Source organism: Pseudophryne corroboree, chromosome 5 (assembly GCF_028390025.1).
Source record: "Pseudophryne corroboree isolate aPseCor3 chromosome 5, aPseCor3.hap2, whole genome shotgun sequence".
NCBI classification, from domain to species: Eukaryota; Metazoa; Chordata; class Amphibia; order Anura; family Myobatrachidae; genus Pseudophryne; species Pseudophryne corroboree.
In genome coordinates, this window is record NC_086448.1 from 835,506,529 (window position 1) to 835,528,115 (window position 21,587).

Genomic DNA, 21,587 nt, shown 5'->3' on the forward strand with positions numbered 1-21,587 from the left:
AACCGTCTCTTCCGAAAGGGAGAGGGTGTTGGAAGCCATTCACAAGCTGTACGCTCAGCAGGTGATAGTCAAAGTACCCCTATTACAACAAGGAAAGGGGTATTATTCCACTCTATTTGTGGTACCGAAGCCGGATGGCTCGGTAAGGCCTATTCTAAATCTGAAGTCCTTGAACCCCTACATAAAAAAGTTCAAGTTCAAGATGGAGTCACTCAGAGCAGTGATAGCGAACCTGGAAGAAGGGGACTTTATGGTATCCTTGGACATCAAGGATGCGTATCTACACGTTCCGATTTACCCCGCACACCAGGGGTACCTCAGGTTCATTGTTAAAAACTGTCACTATCAGTTTCAGACGCTGCCGTTCGGATTGTCCACGGCGCCTCGGGTCTTTACCAAGGTAATGGCCGAGATGATGATTCTTCTTCGAAGAAAAGGCGTATTAGTTATCCCATACTTGGACGATCTCCTAATAAGGGCAGGGTCCAGAGAACAGCTGGAGACAGCTTTAGCACTATCTCAAGAGGTGCTAAGACAACACGGGTGGATTCTGAATATTCCAAAATCCCATTTAATCCCGACAACTCGTCTGCTGTTCCTAGGAATGATTCTGGACACGGTTCAGAAAAAGGTTTTCCTTCCAGAGGAAAAAGCCAAGGAGTTATCCGATCTGGTCAGGAACCTCCTAAAACCAGGAAAAGTGTCAGTACATCAATGCACAAGAGTCCTGGGAAAAATGGTGGCTTCTTACGAAGCAATTCCATTCGGCAGATTCCATGCAAGAATATTCCAAAGGGATCTGTTGGACAAATGGTCAGGGTCGCATCTGCAGATGCACCTGCGAATAACCCTGTCACCAAAGACAAGGGTGTCACTTCTGTGGTGGTTGCAGAAGGCTCACCTATTAGAAGGCCGCAGATTCGGCATTCAGGATTGGATCCTGGTGACCACGGACGCCAGCCTGAGAGGCTGGGGAGCAGTCACACAAGGAAGAAACTTCCAGGGAGTATGGACGAGTCTGGAAAAGTCTCTTCACATAAACATTCTGGAACTAAGAGCAATCTACAATGCTCTAAGCCAGGCGGAACTTCTCCTGCAAGGAAAGCCGGTGTTGATTCAGTCGGACAACATCACGGCGGTCGCCCATGTAAACAGGCAGGGCGGCACAAGAAGCAGGAGTGCAATGGCAGAAGCTGCCAAGATTCTTCGCTGGGCGGAGAATCACGTGATAGCACTGTCAGCAGTGTTCATCCCGGGCGTGGACAACTGGGAAGCAGACTTCCTCAGCAGACACGATCTTCATCCGGGAGAGTGGGGTCTACATCCAGAAGTCTTCAACATGTTAATAGACCGTTGGGAAAGACCAATTGTAGACATGATGGCGTCTCGCCTCAACAAGAAACTGGACAAATATTGCGCCAGGTCAAGAGATCCACAGGCAATAGCTGTGGACGCACTGGTAACTCCTTGGGTGTACCAGTCAGTGTATGTGTTTCCTCCTCTGCCGCTCATACCAAAGGTATTGAAGATCATACGGCAAAGAAGAGTAAGAACAATACTAGTGGTTCCGGATTGGCCGAGAAGGACTTGGTATCCGGAACTTCAAGAGATGCTCACGGACGAACCGTGGCCTCTACCTCTGAGAAGGGACCTGCTACAGCAGGGTCCCTGTCTTTTTCAAGACTTACCGCGGCTGCGTTTGACGGCATGGCGGTTGAACGCCAGATCCTAAAAGGGAAAGGCATTCCAGAAGAAGTCATTCCTACCTTGATTAAGGCACGGAAGGAAGTCACCGTGAAACATTATCACCGCATTTGGCGAAAATATGTAGCGTGGTGCGAGGATCGGAGGGTTCCGACGGAGGAATTCCAACTGGGTCGTTTCCTACATTTCCTGCAATCAGGATTATCTATGGGTCTCAAATTGGGATCCATTAAGGTTCAAATTTCGGCCCTGTCAATATTCTTCCAAAAAGAATTGGCCTCTGTCCCTGAGGTCCAGACTTTTGTCAAGGGAGTACTGCATATACAGCCTCCTGTGGTGCCTCCGGTGGCACCGTGGGATCTAAATGTAGTTTTAGATTTCCTCAAATCCCATTGGTTTGAACCATTGAAAAAGGTGGATTTGAAATATCTCACATTGAAAGTGACTATGTTACTAGCCCTGGCCTCTGCCAGGAGAGTATCTGAATTGGCGGCTTTATCTTATAAAAGTCCTTATCTAATCTTCCATTCGGATAGGGCAGAACTGCGGACTCGTCCGCATTTTCTCCCTAAAGTGGTATCAGCATTTCATCTGAACCAACCTATTGTGGTGCCTGCGGCCACTAGCGACTTGGAGGACTCCAAGTTGTTGGACGTTGTCAGAGCCTTAAAAATATACATTGCAAGGACGGCTGGAGTCAGAAAATCTGACTCGCTGTTTATATTGTATGCACCCAACAAGTTGGGCGCACCTGCTTCTAAGCAGTCGATTGCTCGTTGGATTTGTAACACAATTCAACTTGCACATTCTGTGGCAGGCCTGCCACAGCCTAAAACTGTAAAAGCCCACTCCACAAGGAAGGTGGGCTCATCTTGGGCGGCTGCCCGAGGGGTCTCGGCATTACAACTCTGCCGAGCAGCTACGTGGTCGGGGGAGAACACGTTTGTAAAATTTTACAAATTTGATACCCTGGCAAAGGAGGACCTGGAGTTCTCTCATTCGGTGCTGCAGAGTCATCCGCACTCTCCCGCCCGTTTGGGAGCTTTGGTATAATCCCCATGGTCCTTTCAGGAACCCCAGCATCCACTTAGGACGATAGAGAAAATAAGAATTTACTTACCGATAATTCTATTTCTCGGAGTCCGTAGTGGATGCTGGGCGCCCATCCCAAGTGCGGATTATCTGCAATACTTGTACATAGTTATTGTTAACTAATTCGGGTTATTGTTAAGGAGCCATCTTTAAGAGGCCCTTTCTGTTGTCATACTGTTAACTGGGTTTAGATCACAAGTTGTACGGTGTGATTGGTGTGGCTGGTATGAGTCTTACCCGGGATTCAAAATGCCTCCCTTATTGTGTATGCTCGTCCGGGCACAGTACCTAACTGGAGTCTGGAGGAGGGTCATAGGGGGAGGAGCCAGTGCACACCACCTGACCTAGTAAAGCTTTACTTTTTTGTGCCCTGTCTCCTGCGGAGCCGCTATTCCCCATGGTCCTTTCAGGAACCCCAGCATCCACTACGGACTCCGAGAAATAGAATTATCGGTAAGTAAATTCTTATTATCACCACATGTGGCGAAAATATGTTGCGTGGTGTGAGGCCAGGAAGGCCCCACGAAGAAATTTCAACTCGGTCGATTCCTGCATTTCCTGCAAACAGGAGTGTCTATGGGCCTCAAATTGGGGTCCATTAAGGTTCAAATTTCGGCCCTGTCGATTTTCTTCCAGAAAGAATTGGCTTCAGTTCCTGAAGTCCAGAAGTTTGTCAAGGGAGTACTGCATATACAACCCCCTTTTGTGCCTCCAGTGGCACTGTGGGATCTCAACGTAGTTCTGGGATTCCTCAAATCACATTGGTTTAAACCGCTCAAATCTGTGGATTTGAAATATCTCACATGGAAAGTGACCATGATGTTTGCCCTGGCCTCGGCCAGGCGAGTGTCAGAATTGGCGGCTTTGTCTCACAAAAGCCCATATCTGATTGTCCATTCGGACAGGGCAGAGCTGCGGACTCGTCCCCAGTTTCTCCCTAAGGTGGTGTCAGCGTTTCACCTGAACCAGCTTATTGTGGTACCTGCGGCTACTAGGGTCTTGGAGGACTCCAAGTTGCTAGATGTTGTCAGGGCCCTGAAAATATAGGTTTCCAGGACGGCTGGAGTCAGGAAAACTGACTTGCTGTTATCCTGTATGCACCCAACAAACTGGGTGCTCTTGCTTCTAAGCAGACGATTGCTAGTTGGATGTGTAGTACAATTCAGCTTGCACATTCTGTGGCAGGCCTGCCACAGCCAAAATATGTAAATGCCCATTCCACAAGGAAGGTGGGCTCATCTTGGGCGGCTGCCCGAGGGGTCTCGGCTTTACAACTTTGCCGAGCTGCTACTTGGTCAGGGGCACACCCTGGCTGAGGAGGACCTGGAGTTCTCTCACTCGGTGCTGCAGAGTCATCCGCACTCTCCCGCCCGTTTGGGAGCTTTGGTATAATCCCCATGGTCCTGACGGAGTCCCCAGCATCCACTTAGGACGTCAGAGAAAATAAGAATTTACTTACCGATAATTCTATTTCTCGTAGTCCGTAGTGGATGCTGGGCGCCCATCCCAAGTGCGGATTGTCTGCAATACTTGTACATAGTTATTGTTACAAAAATCGGGTTATTATTGTTGTGAGCCATCTTTACAGAGGCTCCTCTGTTATCATGCTGTTAACTGGGTTCAGATCACAGGTTGTACAGTGTGATTGGTGTGGCTGGTATGAGTCTTACCCGGGATTCAAAATCCTTCCTTATTGTGTACGCTTGTCTGGGCACAGTATCCTAACTGAGGCTTGGAGGAGGGTAATAGGGGGAGGAGCCAGTGCACACCACCTGATCCTAAAGCTTTTACTTTTGTGCCCTGTCTCCTGCGGAGCCGCTAACCCCCATGGTCCTGACGGAGTCCCCAGCATCCACTACGGACTACGAGAAATAGAATTATCGGTAAGTAAATTCTTATTTTTATCCAGTTTTGAGGCCTGGGGACACTCATTACCAAAAGTGTGGGTCCCTGAAAAGCACTCCCCCTGCAGCCAATCCCCTGAGTGTTCCTGCAAGGGTGGGTGGGTGTGGGGGGGGAGGGTCAGTTAATTTTATTGCAGCTGCACGGATGAGGCTGCTGCTGGCAGTCCTCTCCGTGCAGCTATGAATGATGTCAGCGGTGGACTCTACACCCCCTGTGTGGCTCTGCACTATACATCCAGCGCTATGTGCATGCGTGGCTTCCCATGAGGTGTTCATTTTCTGCATCCTGGGCTGGCCAGTCACCGCCTTGAAGTGGTCTGCTGCTGGGTGTCTGAAGCTGGAGTGTGTGGTGATGGGGAGACTGACAGGAATGCTGAGAGACGCAGGCGAGCTTACACAGAGGCTGAAATACTCAAAGGGCATCTGAAGGGGGGGGCTGAGAGACACACGGGTGGGGGGGGCTGAGAGACACACGGGTGGTGGTGGCTGAGAGACACACGGGTGGTGGTGGCTGAGAGACACACGGGTGGTGGTGGCTGAGAGACACACGGGTGGTGGTGGCTGAGAGACACACGGGTGGTGGCGGCTGAGAGACACACGGGTGGTGGCGGCTGAGAGACACACGGGTGGTGGCGGCTGAGAGACACACACGGGTGGTGGCGGCTGAGAGACACACGGGTGGTGGCGGCTGAGAGACACACGGGTGGTGGCGGCTGAGAGACACACGGGTGGTGGCGGCTGAGAGACACACGGGGGGGGCGGCTGAGAGACACACGGGTGGTGGCGGCTGAGAGACACACGGGGGGGGGGGGGGGGGCGGCTGAGAGACACACGGGGGGGGGGGGGGCGGCTGAGAGACACACGGGGGGGGGGGGCTGAGAGACACACGGGGGGGGGGGGCGGCTGAGAGACACACGGGGGGGGGGGGGCGGCGGCTGAGAGACACACGGGGGGGGGCGGCGGCTGAGAGACACACGGGGGGGGGCGGCGGCTGAGAGACACACGGGGGGGGGGGGGGTTGAGAGACACGGGTGTGTCTTCCAGAGGGAGGCTGGAAGACAGGTGAGCTGACCCAGAGGTGGAGGCTGAGACACCCTAGTGTGTGTGCCAGGATGGTGCTCCCTTCCCGGAGGCTGCCCAGGTCTGCCGGCCATACATGTAGAAGAGGTTGTGCCCCCAGCAGCCACACTCCCTGTAACCCGCACCTCTGCTCCAGTATATGTGGGATATTCTTCTCCTCCTGTCACATGACTTATTGCCATGATTGTCCTATACTTGGGCTCAGGCCAGGTTATAGCAGCTTCCGGAGGATGATTTGCAGGAATAGACATGGCGGTCTTAGAAGGAATATTGGAGTAGATTGAGGTTACAGTATGACCCGTGAATAGCTGGTAATAACTTCTAGATGACTGTGTCAGTATGCAGGCTTCTACCCTCACCCCATCTGTACCCCCAGCACTGGCTGCCGATAACCCTCTCCTTGCCCTGAGCACTACCCCAGTTGCTATCTACCCTTACGCCTCTCCCTACCCCCAGTACTTCCTGCCCCTGTCCACCTCCTTGCCACTCAGTACTGCCTAAGCAGCTATTTACTTCCCCCAACCTACCCCAAGCACTGGTAGCCATTAGCCCCTATCTCCCCCCAGCACTGTTCCTTCTGCTGTCTACACGTACCCACAGCACTGTCTGCCCTTAACCCCCTTCTAACCCAACTTTTCTCTGCCTCTACCCCAACTGCTGCTTTACCTTAACCCTCTTTATCCCAAATGCTAACTGCCCCAGCTGCTGCCTGCCCTCATCCCCCATAATATGCGATGGGACCCTGAAATAGTGGCGTAGGACCCCAGGGGTCCCTGGGACTTAGTGTTTTTTGCTGGTGGCAATGACTGAGGATACGTAGAGTTTCCTTACTCCGCTCTGTGACTGCCTGGTTACTGCACTGTGTAATAGTTACATCAGGTAATTACCATTGATTTGGGGGGAGTGGAAGGGGGGGTTCCAAATGGATACAATCTGCTTTTCCAGAATGGGAAATTGCGTCCATTTACATACTGTAGCAAGGTAATGTGTGGGCAGCCAGGCATTGTGGCTCCAAGAATGGAATCCCCAAGCTTGGTATTGGGACCTTGCTTACTGGCCCTCCTGATACAAAAGTGCTGACCATTCAGTCAGCCACCATTGTTGCGGGGAGGTGTAGGGTTTAACCGGGCACTCACTGAGGGGACCAGGCCTTATGGCCATATGTAAATCCTAATTACTGGCTGTAAACATGGGGCACACCATAGAGATGCTGAGGAGCCGCTGTAGAACGTCCTGTTAGGTCTGATGTTTATCTCATCATAAAGAGGTTTGGGTTTAGTTATTGTACTGTAGGAATGGCTGCTGAGCGCTTGGCTGATGTGGGTTTATGGAAGATAGGTTTGCACAGAACGGCTTGTTGTGTCCCGTGCTTTCCATGGTGATATTCAGTGGGTGGAATGTTCAGCGTGATTGCCCATGCGGTGCTGTAATGGAGCTGTATAAAGCACTGGCCAACATCGGAAGAAGCCTTACTACAAGTCATCCCAACAAGAAGCCTGACCATGAGCTGTGTAGTAGTGGGCGAGGGACTGTCAGGTGTCACTGGGACTGCTGATTGCCCCACTTCTAGCAGTCTGGTCCAAGTCAGTGGCCCTACAGATGGGTCCCCTTGTTTATACTACTCGCCAGCGCACGGTTACGCACCTTGATGAGGGAAGCAGACGGGCCATTGCTTACTATGATTGGCTTATAATGACATCTGTTTAGGTTTATTCTGCTGCAGAATAAATGCAGCGCGTTCATGCTCTATCCTTCCGTGTCTGCCTGTGTAATCTGTTATGTCTGCAGCTCAAAAGCGATCTTGTCAAACCAGTCCTATTAACCTGTAACGAGCCGTGTTACTATGGAGGAGGAGGAGGCAGTGGATTATTGCGCACTTACCACTGCAGCTTTCAGTTCTTCATATATTTGTTTGCCAGCTGATAGCAGTGAATGGAAAAAGCAGCTTCTGTGTACACCAGTGCTCCAGCTGTGCGCTCTCCTGCCTGGAGTCTGTAGGTTGCTGTCTATAGACCTATCCTGAGGGTGTGGTATTTGACGCTAGCTGTTCATCCTCCAGTTAAGGGATTTGTCATGTTGCTAAACACTGTTTAAAACGCCTGCACCAATGACCGGAGGCGCAGTTGCGATTGAGACTCAGTGTCTAATATATTGGGTGTGCAGTTTTGAATCGGCCCCATTGTCGTCCAGCGTCCGCTATGTCTTGCTGTCACTAGGAGCGTACCTGGGATAACTTCCATTCCAGCTTCGGTTCTATTGGTGGATGCATATATCCCATCACGTATAACGTTATCCCTATGCATGCTGCAGTGTACAGTCACAGTACAATGATCTAAGTGTAGGTTATTGATTTGCTTCGTTCTCATTCTACAAAGAAAAAGTGCTGTGATTTCAGTAGTCACTGTAAACTTCGGGTTGGGTATGCCTGACCGGTCAGCAAACGTCCGCTGGCATCGGGGGAGGGGGGGGGGGGGGGGGGGAGGGTCGAGCGCAACAAGTCCCTTGGGCTTGCCACATTGCGGGCCCTGTGTCACCACAGGTTCTATTTGCACTCGATTGATGTCGTGGAAAACTATGCATAACCCGAGGAATATTATGTAATAAAAAAGAAAACCGGTTAGTTTGGGTCAGGTGATTCAGATTCTCATGATTTTAAAGCCTCTTCCTTTCTAATCTAGAACAGCTGTTGTATATTATTGATGTGAATAGTGTGCCTGTAATAACTGACCCACATATTCCTATCACACTTTCCCTTTTCTGCTGCGATTTGTCGTGTCTGGAAGGGTGTGCTTCTCTTGTACACACAAGTGATGTATGGCAGTAATACTTCATAGGGCTATGCCAGTGACACTGCAGCATCTTAAGTGACTGTAGCCTGGGACTAGCAGGTAATCCCATCAGAGCACTGAGCTGGAGTAGAAGGCAGCAGCAAGTTACTATTGTACTTCTAGCCAGAGCAGTAGATTGTATAAATTACTAACACTTGTGATTTGTGCACTGGAGACTTGATGAAGGACTTTTGTGCATGGGAAATGCACTATAGTATAATAAATTGAGTGCTTTATACCGGATTATTTCATTAAATATTATTGCTGCAATATGGAACGCCATTTGGATCATTTTTAAACCTCCTTGATTTATGGCAGTGTCTGTCCTGCCGCTCTGTGTTCCCAGGCACCACACAAACTGTATTCCATTCACACTGCCACAAGTCACAGGAGAAGGCTGGATTGGCTCCATGTTAGTGTGCACTTGTCTCTACAGAATATTGTGTTAGTTATATGGTCATTTGCATAATTCCCCATACAATGCCCTCACATACACGAAGTCGTGTTCCCAGTGCTTCTGCGCCACCACTGAATAAGAATAGCAGTGTGATATTGTCCCTTGCTGTTGGAATGGGCGTGGACGCTGAACACTGTCTCTCTCCGCAGGTCTGACCAGCACGCTGAGTGGAGGTGGGCAGTGGAGCGAGCCGCCATTATCTGTCGCTGGACCTGGTTACAGGCTCAGGTTTCTGACCTAGAGTTTCGCATACGGCAACAGACTGAGATCTACAAACAAATCCGTTGTACCAAGGTAAGCGCAGCGTCTGATTTCAGGAGGCTTCCTAAAAGCTGTGCCTAGTACATGATTCACTGCCCTTAGGGGGGAATTCAGTTTTCAGTGCCATGGTAATTTTATGGGTGCCTGAACGGAGCAATTCGTTTGTTCTGTGCACCCATTAAATGCACTGGTCACGCCTAAAAGTACTGGGTTTAGCTGAGTAAAGTGGATAAATCAGTCTAAAGTCCTGGCCAGTGTGCACAATCCACAGACTGCGTCCATCTGTAACGTTCCTGTCTGAACAGAGCAACAATTGATTTGCTTTGTCTGGTGACCACTAATTAGCACCGCACATATATAAAAAATAAATAAATCCCCCAATGCAGTGGACGACAATACATTGCAGGTCACCACCTTCTGAGATGGCAAGCTGAAATGTGCGGAAAGTTTCCTCTTTAGGCGCCCAAACGGCACTTTTTGGTGTACGGACAGTATTTTAGTTGCGTTTAGCCGCTTTGCTTTTGGGCACATTAGAAGTAATGGGCACTTTTTGGGTGCCCATTAAAACCATTGAATCGCCTGGGGGCTTTTTAATTGTGGCGCATGGCCCTTGCTGGGCGTCTATACTAATGGGCATCTATTCAGTTGTTGCTCCAATCAGATGCCCATTAGCTGTGGCACACCATTTTCTCACAGCCTCTGATGGTGTGAGAAAAAATGTTAGAAGTCTCTAGTTTGGATGCTTAAAGCGCCCAATCCTGGACTATAGACGTCCACACGAGAACTGTATGTGGGTTTAGCTGCTTTGCACGGCTAAATCCGGAGCTTTCATAAGCGTTAAATTCTAATGAACATCTGATAGGACCAACAGTTGAATAGCTCTGATAGATGCCCAGCAGAGGCTGTGCGCCACAATTGAATCGCCCCCTTAGAGTCTAATAAGGGATGAAGGTTCTTTATAGAGTCATTACATTAAGATGTGATGGACCAAGACTGGGTATTTGCAAAAAAAAATTATTTTCACATGAGACATCCGCTTTGCAGGAAGACAAAGGACCATTCTGCTTATTGTAAATTCCTTATGATATAACTGATGCTGGCACCCGCTATGTCCCAGTTTGAAACTTTTACATGTGATTCCTACTCGTCTTTGTCAGACACCCAGATAGATATAGGGACACAATGTAAGCCAGCTCAGTGAAAGAACTTGTGTAGACAGTCTATAGTTATGTATGTCACCACTCCCTGTGCTGCGCCTCTGCTAGCCGTGAGAGCCCTGCCCTGCAGACATTGCATTGTCCTCCCAGACAAGGTTCCTCCTCAGTCCTGATCTCTCCTGCCTGAGGTGCAGCTGTGTGACACTGGCCGCCTCATAGTGATAAAATACCCTTCTTATACAGCAGATGATAACTGCTTGTCTAGGATTACTGGGGAAATGATCGCTCCATAAAAATTTTGTCTTGTAAAGAGTTCTAATAGTAATTGTCAGGCAGGAAGAATGTTCTGTGGTTCGCTATAGGTGTCATCAGTGTAAACGCCAGATATAAGAGGGGTCTGTCTGGTGTGAATAACAAGCTTGTGTCCCAGTCATGGTGTAGCTGAAGGGGGCAATCTGCCCTGTGTCTGATTCCTGCCGCTGTATCTAATTACAGAATATACTTTTGTCTTTGGACATTGAAAGCAGCATACTATGCCGTAGCTCATGTACCCTTATATTGCTTGCTAGTCTACTCATTCCATCATTCTATTCCCAAATAATACTACAAATGCTCTCTGGTAAATGTAACACTTCCCCAAGAGTCGTCTGCTATCTGGAATAAAAGATTGAGAACCGGGCACTGTTTGTGTTTAATCCACTCCGTTTCCGGGTAGCCCTATACAGACCCCAGTATCACAGTAATGCGAAGCCGTCATGCAGGTCTGTAAGTGAGCGGAGTAGTATACTAACTGCAGATAATGCACATTTAGTGTATAATAACAAAGGCACTTTCAGCTGTCATGGTGCCCATACTGATAATCGGTGCTAACCTTCGATTTCGACCGCATCTGTGAGCGAAATAGAAGGATTGTATGCACATTTTATCTCGCATCTCAAAATAGTATGTGCTGCACTTAATATTAATCGAATCGCAGTGCGATCGCATGTGTTGTTAAAAACACATGCTACGTATCACTGTGCGATGGGCACCCGCTGGGAGCGGATGGAGGCCGCTCCCACTCGGCGGTGACGTGCCCATCACGTGATTACCATGCGATCGTTCACATGGCAATCACTTTGGCAGTTCAACTGCTGTTGCGATGTCGCTGGGCATCGCACAAGTGTATGGGCACTATTAGACATTGCTCAAACATTTATTTCTCTATCGTCCTAAGTGGATGCTGGGGTTCCTGAAAGGACCATGGGGAATAGCGGCTCCGCAGGAGACAGGGCACAAAAGTAAAGCTTTTACAGGTCAGGTGGTGTGTACTGGCTCCTCCCCCTATGACCCTCCTCCAGACTCCAGTTAGATTTTTGTGCCCGGCCGAGAAGGGTGCAATTCTAGGTGGCTCTCATAAAGAGCTGCTTAGAGAGTTTAGCTTAGGTTTTTTATTTTACAGTGATTCCTGCTGGCAACAGGATCACTGCAACGAGGGACAGAGGGGAGAAGAAGTGAACTCACCTGCGTGCAGGATGGATTGGCTTCTTGGCTACTGGACATGAAGCTCCAGAGGGACGATCACAGGTACAGCCTGGATGGTCACCGGAGCCACGCCGCCGGCCCCCTCGCAGATGCTGAAGCAAGAAGAGGTCCAGAATCGGCGGCTGAAGACTCCTGCAGTCGTCTTAAGGTAGCGCACAGCACTGCAGCTGTGCGCCATTTTCCTCTCAGCACACTTCACACGGCAGTCACTGAGGGTGCAGGGCGCTGGGGGGGGGCGCCCTGGGAGGCAAATGAAAACCTTTAAAAAGGCTAAAAATACCTCACATATAGCCCCAGAGGCTATATGGAGATATTTACCCCTGCCTAAATGTACTAAATAGCGGGAGACGAGCCCGCCGAAAAAGGGGCGGGGCCTATCTCCTCAGCACACGGCGCCATTTTCTGTCACAGCTCCGCTGGTCAGGAAGGCTCCCAGGTCTCTCCCCTGCACTGCACTACAGAAACAGGGTATAACAGAGAGGGGGGGCAGAATAAATGGCAATATATTAATATAAAAGCAGCTATAAGGGAGCACTTAATCATAAGGCTATCCCTGTCATATATAGCGCTTTTTGGTGTGTGCTGGCAGACTCTCCCTCTGTCTCCCCAAAGGGCTAGTGGGTCCTGTCTTCGTATAGAGCATTCCCTGTGTGTCTGCTGTGTGTCGGTACGTGTGTGTCGACATGTATGAGGACGTTATTGGTGTGGAGGCGGAGCAATTGCCAAATATGAGGATGTCACCTCCTAGGGGGTCGACACCAGAATGGATGCCTTTATTTGTGGAATTACGGGATAGCGTCAACTCGCTTAAGCAGTCGTTTGCCGACATGAGGCGGCCGGACACTCAATTAGTGTCTGTCCAGGCGCCTCAAACACCGTCAGGGGCTGTAAAACGTCCCTTGCCTCAGTCGGTCGACACAGACCCAGACACAGGCACTGATTCCGGTGGTGAAGGTGACGAATCAACCGTATTTTCCAGTAGGGCCACACGTTATATGATTTTGGCAATAAAGGAGATGTTACATTTAGCTGATACTACAGGTACCACTAAACAGGGTATTATGTGGGGTGTGAAAAAACTACCAGTAGTTTTTACCGAATCAGAAGAATTAAATGACGTGTGTGATGAAGCGTGGGGTGCCCCGATAAAAAACTGCTAATTTCAAAGAAGTTATTGGCTTTATACCCTTTCCCGCCAGAGGTTAGGGAGCGCTGGGAAACACCTCCTAGGGTGGACAAAGCGCTAACACGCTTATCAAAACAAGTGGCGTTACCCTCTCCTGAGACGGACGCACTTAAAGATCCATCAGATAGGAGGATGGAAAATATCCAAAAAGGTATATACACACATGCAGGTGTTATACTACGACCAGCTATTGCGACTGCCTGGATGTGCAGTGCTGGGGTAGTTTGGTCAGAGTCCCTGATCGAAAATATTGATACCCTGGACAGGGACAATATTTTACTGTCGTTAGAACAAATAAAGGATGCATTTCTTTATATGCGTGATGCACAGAGAGATATCTGCACACTGGCATCACGGGTAAGTGCTATGTCCATTTCGGCCAGAAGAGCGTTATGGACACGACAGTGGACAGGCGATGCGTAGAGGAGTTATTTGAGGTCGGTCTATCGGATTTGGTGGCCACGGCTACGGCCGGGAAATCCACCTTTCTACCTCAAGTCACTCCCCAACAGAAAAAGGCACCGACCTTTCAACCGCAGCCCTTTCGTTCCTTTAAAAATAAGAGAGCAAAGGGCTATTCATATCTGCCACGAGGCAGAGGACGAGGGAAGAGACAGCAACAGGCAGCTCCTTCCCAGGAACAGAAGCCCTCCCCGGCTTCTACAAAAGCCTCAGCATGACGCTGGGGCTTCGCAAGCGGACTCGGGGGCGGTAGGCGGTCGTCTCAAAAATTACAGCGCGCAGTGGGCTCACTCGCAGGTAAATCCCTGGATCCTGCAGATAATATCTCAGGGGTACAGGTTGAAATTAGAGACAGAGCCACCTCGCCGTTTCCTGAAGTCTGCTTTACCAACGTCCCCCTCAGAAAGGGAGACGGTTTTGGAAGCCATTCACAAGCTGTATTCTCAGCAGGTGATAGTCAAGGTACCTCTTCTACAACAAGGGAAGGGGTATTATTCCACTCTATTTGTGGTACCGAAGCCAGATGGCTCGGTAAGGCCTATTCTAAATCTAAAGTCCTTGAACCTATACATAAAGAAGTTCAAGTTCAAGATGGAGTCACTCAGAGCAGTGATAGCGAACCTGGAAGAAGGGGACTTTATGGTATCCTTGGACATCAAGGATGCGTATCTCCACGTTCCAATTACCCCTCACACCAGGGGTACCTCAGGTTCGTTGTACAAAACTGTCACTATCAGTTTCAGACGCTGCCGTTTGGTTTGTCCACGGCACCTCGGGTCTTTACAAAGGTAATGGCCGAGATAATATTTCTTCTTCGAAGAAAAGGCGTATTAATTATCCCATACTTGGACGATCTCCTAATAAGGGCAAGGTCCAGAGAACAGCTAGAGATGGGTTTAGCACTATCTCAAGAGGTGCTAAAGCAGCACGGATGGATTCTGAATATTCCAAAATCCCAATTAATGCCGACAACTCGTCTGCTGTTCCTGGGGATGATTCTGGACACAGTTCAGAAAAAGGTTTTTCTTCCCGAAGAAAAAGCCAAGGAGTTATCTGACCTGGTCAGGAACCTCCTAAAACCAGGAAAGGTGTCTGTACATCAATGCACAAGAGTCCTGGGAAAAAATGGTAGCTTCTTACGAAGCAATCCCTTTCGGCAGATTCCATGCAAAGGGATCTGTTGGACAAATGGTCAGGGTCGCATCTTCAGATGCACCTGCGGATAACCCTGTCGCCGAGGACAAGGGTATCCCTTCTGTGGTGGTTGCAGGAGGCTCATCTATTGGAGGGCCGCAGATTCGGCATACAGGATTGGATCCTGGTGACCACGGATGCCAGCCTGAGAGGCTGGGGAGCAGTCACACAGGGAAGAAATTTCCAGGGAGTGTGGTCGAGCCTGAAAAAGTCTCTTCACATAAGCATTCTGGAACTAAGAGCAATCTACAATGCTCTAAGCCAGGCGGAACCTCTGCTTCAAGGAAGACCGGTGTTGATCCAGTCAGACAACATCACGGCAGTCGCCCATGTAAACAGACAGGGCGGCACAAGAAGCAGGAGGGCAATGGCAGAAGCTGCCAGGATCCTTCGCTGGGCGGAGAATCACGTGATAGCACTGTCAGCAGTATTCATCCCGGGCGTGGACAACTGGGAAGCAGACTTCCTCAGCAGACACGACCTTCACCCGGGAGAGTGGGGACTTCATCCAGAAGTTTTCCACATGCTATTAAACCGTTGGGTAGAACCAATGGTGGACATGATGGCGTCTCGCCTCAACAAAACACTGGACAGGTATTGCGCCAGGTCAAGAGATCCGCAGGCAATAGCTGTGGACGCGCTGGTAACACCTTGGGTGTACCAGTCGGTATATGTGTTTCCTCCTCTGCCTCTCATACCAAAGGTATTGAGGATTATACGGCAAAGAGGAGTAAGACTAGTGGCTCCGGATTGGCCAAGAAGGACTTGGTACCCGGAACTTCAAGAGATGGTCACGGACGATCCGTGGCCTCTACTTCTGAGAAGGGACCTGCTTCAGCAGGGTCCTTGTCTTTTTCAAGACTTACCGCGGCTGCGTTTGACGGCATGGCGTTGAATGCCAGATCCTAAAAGGAAAAGGCATTCCAGAAGAAGTCATTCCTACCTTGATAAAGGCAAGGAAGGAAGTCACCGCGAAGCATTATCGCCGTATTTGGCGAAAATATGTTGCGTGGTGCGAGCAGCGGAGTGCTCCGATGGAGGAATTTCAACTGGGTCGTTTTCCTACATTTCCTGCAATCAGGATTGTCTATGGGTCTCAAATTGGGATCTATTAAGGTTCAAATTTCGGCCCTATCAATATTCTTCCACAAAGAATTGGCCTCAGTCCCTGAGGTCCAGATTTTTATCAAAGGAGTACTGCATATACAGCCTCCTGTGGTGCCTAAGGTGGCACCGTGGGATCTAAATGTAGTTTTAGATTTCCTCAAATCCAATTGGTTTGAACCACTAAAGAATGTGGATTTGAAATATCTCACATGGAAAGTGACTATGTTACTGGCCCTGGCTTCGGCCGGGAGAGTATCTGAACTGGCGGCTTTGTCTTATAAAAGCCCTTATTTAATTTTCCATTCGACATAGGGCAGAGCTGCGGACGCGTCCGCATTTTCTCCCTAAGGTGGTATCAGCGTTTCACCTGAACCAGCCTATTGTAGTGCCTGCGGCTACAGACGACTTGAAGGACTCCAAGTTGTTGGACGTTGTCAGAGCCTTAAAAATATACATTTAAAGGACGGCTGGAGTCAGAAAATCTGACTCGCTGTTTATACTGTATGCACCCAACAAGTTGGGTGCACCTGCTTCTAAGCAGTCGATTGCTCGTTGGTTTTGTAACAAAATTCAACTTGTACATTCTGTGGCAGGCCTGCCACAGCCTAAATCTGTTAAGGCCCATTCCGCAAGGAAGGTGGGCTCATCTTGGGCGGCTGCCCGAGGGGTCTCGGCATTACAACTCTGCCGAGCAGCTACGTGGTCAGGGGAGAACACGTTTGTAAATTTTTACAAATTTGATACCCTGGCAAAGGAGGACCTGGAGTTCTCTCATTCGGTGCTGCAGAGTCATCCGCACTCTCCCGCCCGTTTGGGAGCTTTGGTATAATCCCCATGGTCCTTTCAGGAACCCCAGCATCCACTTAGGACGATAGAGAAAATAAGAATTTACTTACCGATAATTCTATTTCTCGGAGTCCGTAGTGGATGCTGGGCGCCCATCCCAAGTGCGGATTATCTGCAATACTTGTACATAGTTATTGTTAACTAATTCGGGTTATTGTTTAGGAAGCCATCTTTCAGAGGCTCCTCTGTTATCATACTGTTAACTGGGTTTAGATCACAAGTTGTACGGTGTGATTGGTGTGGCTGGTATGAGTCTTACCCGGGATTCAAAATCCTCCCTTATTGTGTACGCTCGTCCGGGCACAGTACCTAACTGGAGTCTGGAGGAGGGTCATAGGGGGAGGAGCCAGTACACACCACCTGACCTGTAAAAGCTTTACTTTTGTGCCCTGTCTCCTGCGGAGCCGCTATTCCCCATGGTCCTTTCAGGAACCCCAGCATCCACTACGGACTCCGAGAAATAGAATTATCGGTAAGTAAATTCTTATTTTCTCTGACGTCCTAGTGGATGCTGGGAACTCCGTAAGGACCATGGGGAATAGCGGCTCCGCAGGAGACTGGGCACAAAAGTAAAGCTTTAGGACTACCTGGTGTGCACTGGCTCCTCCCCCCATGACCCCCCTCCAAGCCTCCAGTTAGATTTTTGTGCCCGAACGAGAAGGGTGCACACTAGGGGCTCTCCTGAGCTGCTTAGTGAAAAGTTTAGTTTTAGGTTTTTTATTTTCAGTGAGACCTGCTGGCAACAGGCTCACTGCATCGAGGGACTAAGGGGAGAAGAAGCGAACTCACCTGCGTGCAGAGTGGATTGGGCTTTTTAGGCTACTGGACACCATTAGCTCCAGAGGGATCGAACACAGGCCCAGCCATGGAGTCCGGTCCCAGAGCCGCGCTGCCGGCCCCCTTACAGAGCCAGAAGCAAGAAGAGGTCCGGAAAATCGGCGGCAGAAGACATCCTGTCTTCACCAAGGTAGCGCACAGCACTGCAGCTGTGCGCCATTGCTCCTCAGCACACTTCGGTCACTGAGGGTGCAGGGCGCTAGGGGGGGGCGCCCTGAGCAGCAATAAAAACACCTTGGCTGGCGAAAATACATCACATATAGCCCCCAGGGCTATATGGATGAATTTTAACCCCTGCCAGATTACACTGAAAAACGGGAGAAAAGGCCGCCGAGAAGGGGGCGGAGCCTATCTCCTCAGCACACTGGCGCCATTTTCCCTCACAGCTCCGTTGGAGGGAAGCTACCTGGCTCTCCCCTGCAGTCACTACACTACAGAAAGGGTTAAAAAAGAGAGGGGGGCACTAATTAGGCGCAGTATTAACAATACAGCAGCTATAAGGGGAAAAACACTTATATAAGGTTATCCCTGTGTGTGTGTGTGTATGTATATATGTGTGTGTATGTATGTATATATATATATATATATATATATATATATATATATATATATATATATATATATATATAGCGCGCTCTGGTGTGTGCTGGCAAACTCTCCCTCTGTCTCCCCAAAGGGCTAGTGGGGTCCTGTCCTCTATCAGAGCATTCCCGGTGTGTGTGCTGTGTGTCGGTACGTTTGTGTCGACATGTATGAGGAGGAAAATGAGGCGGAGCAAATTGCCTGTAATAGGGATGTCACCCCCTAGGGGGTCGACACCTGAGTGGATGAACTGTTGGAAGGAATTACGTGACAGTGTCAGCTCTTTACAAAAGACAATGATTGACACGAGACAGCCGGCTACTCAGCTTGTGCCTGTCCAGACGTCTCACAGGCCGTCAGGGGCTCTAAAGCGCCCGTTACCTCAGATGGCAGATACAGACGCCGACACGGATACTGACTCCAGTGTCGACGGTGAAGAGACAAATATGACTTCCAGTAGGGCCACACGTTACATGATTGAGGCAATGAAAAATGTTTTACACATTTCTGATAATACGAGTACCACCAATAGGGGTATTATGTTCGGTGAGGAAAAACTACCTGTAGTTTTCCTGAATCTGAGAAATTAAATGGTGTGTGATGAAGTGTGGGTTTCCCCCGATAAAAAACTGATAATTTCTAAAAAGTTATTGGCATTATATCCTTTCCCGCCAGAGGTTAGGGTGCGTTGGGAAACACCCCCTAGGGTGGATAAAGCGCTCACACGCTTGTCAAAACAAGGGCTCTACCCTCTCCTGAGATGGCCGCCCTTAAGGATCCTGCTGATAGAAAGCAGGAGGATATCCTAAAATGTATTTACACACATACTGGTGTTATACTGCGACCAGCAATCGCCTCAGCCTGGATGTGCAGTGCTGGGTTGGCGTGGTTGGATTCCCTGACTGAAAATATTGATACCCTAGATAGGGACAGTATATTATTGCCTGTAGAGCATTTAAAAGATGCATTTCTATATATGTGTGATGCACAGCGGGATATTTGCCGACTGGCATCAAGAGTAAGTGCGCTGTCCATTTCTACCAGAAGAGGGTTATGGACACGACAGTGGTCAGGTGATGCGGATTCCAAATGGCATATGGAAGTATTGCCTTATAAAGGGGAGGAGTTATTTGGGGTCGGTCTTTCAGACCTGGTGGCCACGGCAACAGCTGGGAAATCCACGTTTTTACCCCAGGTCGCCTCTCAACATAAGAAGACGCCGTATTATCAGGCGCAGTCCTTTCGTTCCCATAAGGGCAAGTGGGCAAAAGGTTCCTCATTTCTGCCCCGTGACAGAGGGAGAGGAAAAAGGCTGCAGAAATCAGCCAGTTCCCAGGAACAGAAGCCCTCTCCCGCCTCTGCCAAGCCCTCAGCATGACGCTGGGGCTTTACAAGCAGACAGGGAGGCAGTTTTGGAAGCCATTCACAAGCTGTATTCCCAGCAGGTGATAATCAAGGTACCCCTCCTGCAACAGGGAAAGGGGTATTACTCCACACTGTTGTGGTACTGAAGCCGGACGGCTCGGTGAGACCGATTTTAAATCTAAAATCTTTGAACACTTACATACAGAGGTTCAAATTCAAGAGAAGGGGACTACATGGTGTCTCTGGACATCAAGGATGCTTACCTTCATGTCCAAATTTACCCTTCTCACCAAGGGTACCTCAGGTTTGTGGTACAGAACTGTCACTATCAGTTTCAGACGCTGCCGTTTGGATGGTCCACGGCACCCCGGGTCTTTACCAAGGTAATGGCCGAAATGATGATACTCCTTCGAAGGAAGGGAGTTTTAGTTATCCCTTACTTGGACGATCTCCTGATAAGGGTAAGATCCAGGGAACAGTTGGAGGTCGGTGTAGCACTATCTCAGGTAGTGTTGCGACAGCACGGTTGGATTCTCAATATTCCAAAATCGCAGCTGGTTCCGGCGACTCGTCTTCTGTTCCTAGGGATGATTCTGGACACAGTTCAGAAAAAGGTGTTTCTCCCGGAGGAGAGAGCCAGGGAGTTATCCAAACTAGTCAGGAACCTCCTAAAACCGAGCCAAGTCTCAGTGCATCAATGCACAAGGGTTCTGGGAAAAATGGTGGCTTCCTACGAAGCAAAGCCATTCGGCAGATTCCACGCAAGAACTTTCCAGTGGGACCTGCTGGACAAATGGTCCGGGTCGCATCTTAAGATGCATCAGCGGATAACCCGGTCACCAAGGACAAGGGTGTCCCTCCTGTGGTGGTTGCAGAGTGCTCATCTTCTAGAGGGCCGCAGATTCGGCATTCAGGACTGGGTCCTGGTGACCACGGATGCCAGCTGGGGAGCAGTCACGCAGGGAAGAAATTTCCAGGGCTTATGGTCAAGCCTGGAGACATCATTTCACATAAATATCCTGGAGCTAAGGGCCATTTACAATGCTCTCAGCTTAGCAAGACCTCTGCTTCAAGGTCAGCCGGTGTTGATCCAGTCGGACAACATCACGGCAGTCACCCACGTAAACAGACAGGGTGGCACAAGAAGCAGTCAATGGCAGAAGCTGCAAGGATTCTTCGCTGGGCGGAAAATCATGTGATAGCACTGTCAGCAGTATTCATTCCGGGAGTGGACAACTGGGAAGCAGACTTCCTCAGCAGGCACAGCCTCCACCCGGGAGAGTGGGGACTTCACCCAGAAGTCTTCCACATGATTGTAAACCATTGGGAAAAACCAAAGGTGGACATGATGGCGTCCCGCCTAAACAAAAAATTGGACAGGTATTGCGCCAGGTCAAGGGACCCTCAGGCAATAGCTGTGGACGCTCTGGTAACACCGTGGGTGTACCAGTCAGTGTATGTGTTCCCTCCTCTTCCTCTCATACCAAAAGTACTGAGAATTATAAGACGGAGGGGAGCAAGAACTATACTCGTGGCTCCGGATTGGCCAAGAAGGACTTGGTACCCGGAACTTCAAGAGATGCTCACGGAGGACCCGTGGCCTCTACCTCTAAGAAGGGACCTGCTCCAGCAAGGACCCTGTCTATTCCAAGACTTACCGCGGCTGCGTTTAACGGCAGGGCGGTTGAACGCCGGATCCTGAAGGAAAAAGGCATATCGGATGAAGTCATCCCTACCCTGATCAAGCCAGGAAGGATGTAACCGCAAAGCATTATCACCGCATTTGGCGAAAATATGTTGCGGGGTGCGAGGCCAGTAAGGCCCCGATGGAGGAATTTTCAACTAGGTCGATTCCTGCATTTCCTGTAAACAGGAGTGTCTATGGGCCTAAAATTGGGGTCCATTAAGGTTCAAATTTCGGCCCTGTCAATTTTCTTCCAGAAAGAACTAGCTTCAGTTCCTGAAGTTCAGACGTTTGTAAAAGGGGTACTGCATATACAG

At 49.6% G+C, this 21,587-nt stretch overlaps 1 protein-coding gene across 2 annotated transcripts in view; it reads left to right on the top strand.

Moving 5' to 3' along the window:
- LOC134928637 (KAT8 regulatory NSL complex subunit 1-like) overlaps positions 1 to 21,587 on the top strand; it is a 135,048-nt gene that overhangs the window by 25,339 nt on the left and 88,122 nt on the right. For both annotated transcript variants that reach the window (XM_063924578.1, XM_063924577.1), the window contains exon 2: positions 9,215 to 9,359. In XM_063924578.1, the coding sequence (XP_063780648.1) occupies positions 9,215 to 9,359 (145 nt within the window). The remainder of the gene's footprint in view (positions 1 to 9,214; positions 9,360 to 21,587) is intronic.